The following is a 4431-nucleotide window of genomic DNA, read 5'->3' on the forward strand; positions in this document are numbered from 1 at the left end:
ATATTGTGTAGATGCAGCAGGGGGCAGTATTGGACCAATACAAGGCTCCATTGACTGCCATTATTTCATTAAACATTAATATTTCAAAAACTATAAGTTGTACAGGCACCAAAAGGCATAGCCATCATTTGACACAGGAGCTTTACAGATATAAATTACAATGGCAGCTCTAGGACAAAGTATGMAGGAGGAGAAGCATGGCAAAGTTGATGACTTTGATGGGAAACGAATCACAATAGTGTGCATTGCATTGGTAACGCACACTGATAACTAACATTTAGCTAATATAGCAGCAGAAAGCTAAAGTTACCATAAAATTAAGCTAAAGATGGCAGACTCAAGTTGAAAGTTGTACCCAGATGGTGAAATGGTTGTAAAAAAAATCTAAATTAGCAGAAAAAAAAAAACCCATAAAACTATTAAAAAGTGATCTTTTGTAGTAAAATAGCTAAAACAGCCAAAGTTTTCTGCTAAAAAAAAGTATAAATAGCTGAAATACTAAAAGTCGTAGCCAGCATTGCACAAATGAGCTGAACGTTTTGATACATGAATGGTTGAAGTAGCACAAAAAATGTGGAAGGAGAAAGGTGCTGAAAAAYRTACGGAAGAAAAAATKATCTCAATTGTGTCATAAGTTGTAATGGCTAAAAAAACAAGTGTATTTAGCTTAAAAAATCAAACTTCAGCTAATAACAGCTGAACATTAGTTAAAATTGACCTGTTTCTGCTTTTTACAGTTTCTTCCTGCTGTATTTAAATTAGCTGAAGAAGCTACTAAAAGTAGAAAATAACTGAAGAATTAGAGAAAGAAGCAGAATAATAAATGAAATGTCAGATAAAAGCTAAGATTTGTAAAAAAAAGCTAAAATTATAGGAAGTAAAATGAGTAGAACCAGAGCTAAGTGTGTAAGGTGCTGTGAGAATTTAAAAACAATTTAAGGCTGTTGAAAATAGTTCCATTSAAAACATGGCTGAAGAAGTAAAATAACTTAAAAGGTCTGAAAAATGAGAAGTTGTATTCAGAATGTGCTGAAGAAGCTGAAGCCTTTGATAAATAACGTGATGGTTGTTAATCTGCTGCAGGACGCCATGCAGTACGCTTCAGAGTCCAAAGATATCGAGCTGGCAGAGGAGCTGCTGGCCTGGTTCCTGCAGGAGAACAAGAAGGAGTGCTTTGCTGCCTGCCTCTTCAGTTGCTACGACCTGCTGCGGCCCGACGTGGTGCTGGAGACCTCCTGGAGACACAACATCATGGACTTCTCCATGCCGTACTTCATTCAGGTCATGAGGGAGTACCTGAGCAAGGTAGGTCTGCTCCTTTCATGTGGAGCTGAACACGCCTGCTCGCACAAAACACCACTATTATACTGTTATTTATATTTATATATACTTTTCTTTTAATGTAAAGTAAGACTTGAAGCAGAAATAAAAGTCAGACTTGAGTTCTCTGTCAGATCTTCATGAGGACGTTATCTCCTGTGCTACACTTCCTCTCCTGCAGGTTGATGCTCTTTATGATCAGGTGAAACTTGGATCTTGTTGGCCTGGATGTGCATGGTTTTAACTTTAACACTTATTACAGTTGTCATATAAACAGTTTGTAAAACTGTCCCAGGCTTGTAGAAGTTTGTTGCATGGATAGAAGAGGTTGTTTAGTTTTATTTTTTAGAGAAAATGCACTTAAACAGAGTTCCTGCAGATCCTTAAAAAGTCTTAAAAGTCATTGAATTCATCAATCTAAAAATAAGGCCTTAATTAGCTTTAAAATGTCTTAAATCAATCTGTCACAAGTCTTAAACGTTAACACACTGTAAATATGATGATTGTAATTCATCTCTAATAATAAAATTKTAAACATTTTTGTTTTATATTTACATGCAGACATTCCCCTGTGACATCACTTCCTGTTAGATGAAATATCTCAACTGTCCATCTGAGCAATGTGAAACTTGTAACATGTTAATAATGTTGTCTTTTCAAAAATGCATTAACTGTTCTTACAAGTCTTGATGTCACAGACACTTAAGGGTTCATCGTTAACAAAGTGAGGTTAAGACCCCACTGTGGGTCCTAAAACTCCACGTTTTGGGTCGTTAAACTGACTGCTAATGTTTCTGCTATATTAGATATGGATAAAAACAATTTATCTATTGAATACTTTAACCAAAGATACTTTGATTTATGAGTTTCTGTTAAAGTTGTATATTTTTGCAGGACTGTAGATGTATTTCATCAGAAGAGTTAGTTAATGAAGGAGCATGAAGAAACTAATGAATGAAGTGAGCTGTTAAACTGTTTGTTGGCTGTAATGTTCATATATTCAGAGAAGTTTAAAGTATTTAAATAAGAACAGATATTATTACAGTGAACTGAAGAAACAGAAATGTTTGCAGCGGCACAGACCACCGGAAAAATAAACAAATGTTTATACCGTAGCAACGGTATGACAGAAAATTTTAGTGGTTTTGAAACCATGACTTTTTCATATCCCAGTATAGTTTGACACCAGTATTGGGCCCATTTCTAATTAAGACCATTGGAAAACACCAGGTTTTACCAGGTCCACCCCACAAGGCTAAAATGTGGTCTCAGGTGGTCTGACCGTCTGCACCAGGCTAACAGAGGATTGTGCCTTTTTGTTTAACTGGTTTAAGTTGAGCAGGTGTGATTGTTTGTGTTTGTTCTGATTGTTTGTGTTTGTTTCAGGTTGATAAACTTGAAACTTCAGAGTCACTAAGAAAAGAAGAGGAGGAACAAGCAACAGAGACACAACCCATCGTCTACGGTAACACAAAGATCAGACTGCAGCTCACTGCTCTAACACACACTGAGTGTTACATGTTCTAATGACAAACACGTGGAGTTGTGTGTAAGCTGTGTGTTTGTGTTGCAGGAACACCTCAGCTCATGCTAACAGCAGGCCCCAGCGTGCCCGTGGCCCCCCAGCAGCCTTATGGTTATGGGTACCAGGCCCCTGCAGGCTACCCTCAGCCAGCAGCCCAGCCTGGCTTTGGCTACGGCATGTGAAGACCCCCCAGCATCTGTCCACACATCCATCCATGTCCCCCCAGTCCTTCAACCATTGTGTGTCTGTGCTCCTCATGGAGTGAAGGGACAATACTGACAACCTTTCTTCCTCCACCTTTTCCTTTTTTTAAAAAACTTTCATGAAGGACTAAAACTTTTTTTCTTCTCTGGTCAAAAGATTTAACAAGAATCACAAAGTTAAATTTTGTCACATTCCGTATCGACTAAATTCATTGTGTGTTTGATTTTGGGAGTGGTTTGTGTACAATGTGTGGGCTGGTGGGCAGAGATGCTCTCAGATTAAAGGTGTTTGTGAAGCGTCTGATTTGCACTCTGTAGTGAGAAGAACTTCATGTAGAACCTCTTCCTTCATGTGTGAGCAGCTTCTTCTCTCTGACTTTACAAAGCATTGACTTGTATAAAAGCCTCTTGTCTATTGTTCTGTTTTCAACATGAAACTGCTGCTTTCATGAGCCTCCCATCCTGAAACACTACGTCTTCTCAGTGCACTCTTCAGGGCTCTGTGTTAAAGAAAACCTAAAGTCTTTTCTATACGATTTACAGGAAAGTTTCATCTTTCCAGCAAAGCCTATGCAGACGTCTCCAAACTAATGTTTCCCATGGCTGTAAGATGGTTCTGCCCCAGGAGGGACTGTAGACCTCCATGTMAGACTAACACGCTCCCTGCTTACTGTGCTTTGGATCATTCTGGTCATTTCTTTTTTACTCTTCATCCTGTTATCTGTTGCTTTGAACATTTTCAATACTCATCCACAGTCTGAAACATTGCAGCACAGATGGAGGTTTCAAGTCTTTATTAAAGGCTTGTGTGTACACAGGAAATCAATCATTAACTCCTTATATTCTTATCTAAATTACCTTAGATTAATTGTGCACTTGCGATACTTGATTGTGCATAATCAGGATAATGAATGAAACAGCAGTTTTTGTTTTCACTTAAAAATAAAGGCTTCTTGTTTGTCAAATGGTGTTGATTTGATTTATTTTTTAATTGTTTGTACGGTTTCTGCAGATCCTTCAAGTCAGTTAATATAACACTGGGTTCATGCCAAGTCTTAAAGTCTAAAACTTAAAAATCAAAATTTTAGGCCAAAAAATGTCTTAAAAAGCACAGGTTTTCACCAAAGGTCTTAAATTTAATTTAGTCAGGTCTTAATCTTTTCTTCTTTTGATCATTCCTGAGAACTGTTGGCTGCGTAAATAAAGTTAAGAGTCGTAATCAGAGGTTGACCTGATCTGTCTTCATGAAGTGCTAAAAGTTTGTTAGTCATAATTAAATTACAAATCCCCTGATAACTGCAGGTAAAAATGGCACAGTTTACTTCCTTGTTTTTGACCTCTTTGCTGCTACAACCCCCCACATACAGCCCCCCACATACAGCC

The 4431-nt window shown here is 37.7% G+C and overlaps 1 protein-coding gene across 1 annotated transcript in view; it reads left to right on the forward strand.

Moving 5' to 3' along the window:
* LOC106525909 (clathrin heavy chain 1) overlaps positions 1-4013 on the forward strand; it is a gene marked incomplete at its 5' end in the record, with an annotated part of 22807 nt that extends 18794 nt beyond the window's left edge. Inside the window, 3 exon segments of the mRNA XM_014020293.1 lie at positions 1084-1305; positions 2707-2785; positions 2894-4013. Coding sequence (XP_013875747.1) covers positions 1084-1305; positions 2707-2785; positions 2894-3027 — 435 coding nt within the window.
* Between the last annotated feature and the right edge of the window lie 418 nt (positions 4014-4431).

Source organism: Austrofundulus limnaeus, unplaced genomic scaffold (genome assembly GCF_001266775.1).
Source record: "Austrofundulus limnaeus strain Quisiro unplaced genomic scaffold, Austrofundulus_limnaeus-1.0 Scaffold247, whole genome shotgun sequence".
Lineage (NCBI taxonomy): Eukaryota > Metazoa > Chordata > Actinopteri > Cyprinodontiformes > Rivulidae > Austrofundulus > Austrofundulus limnaeus.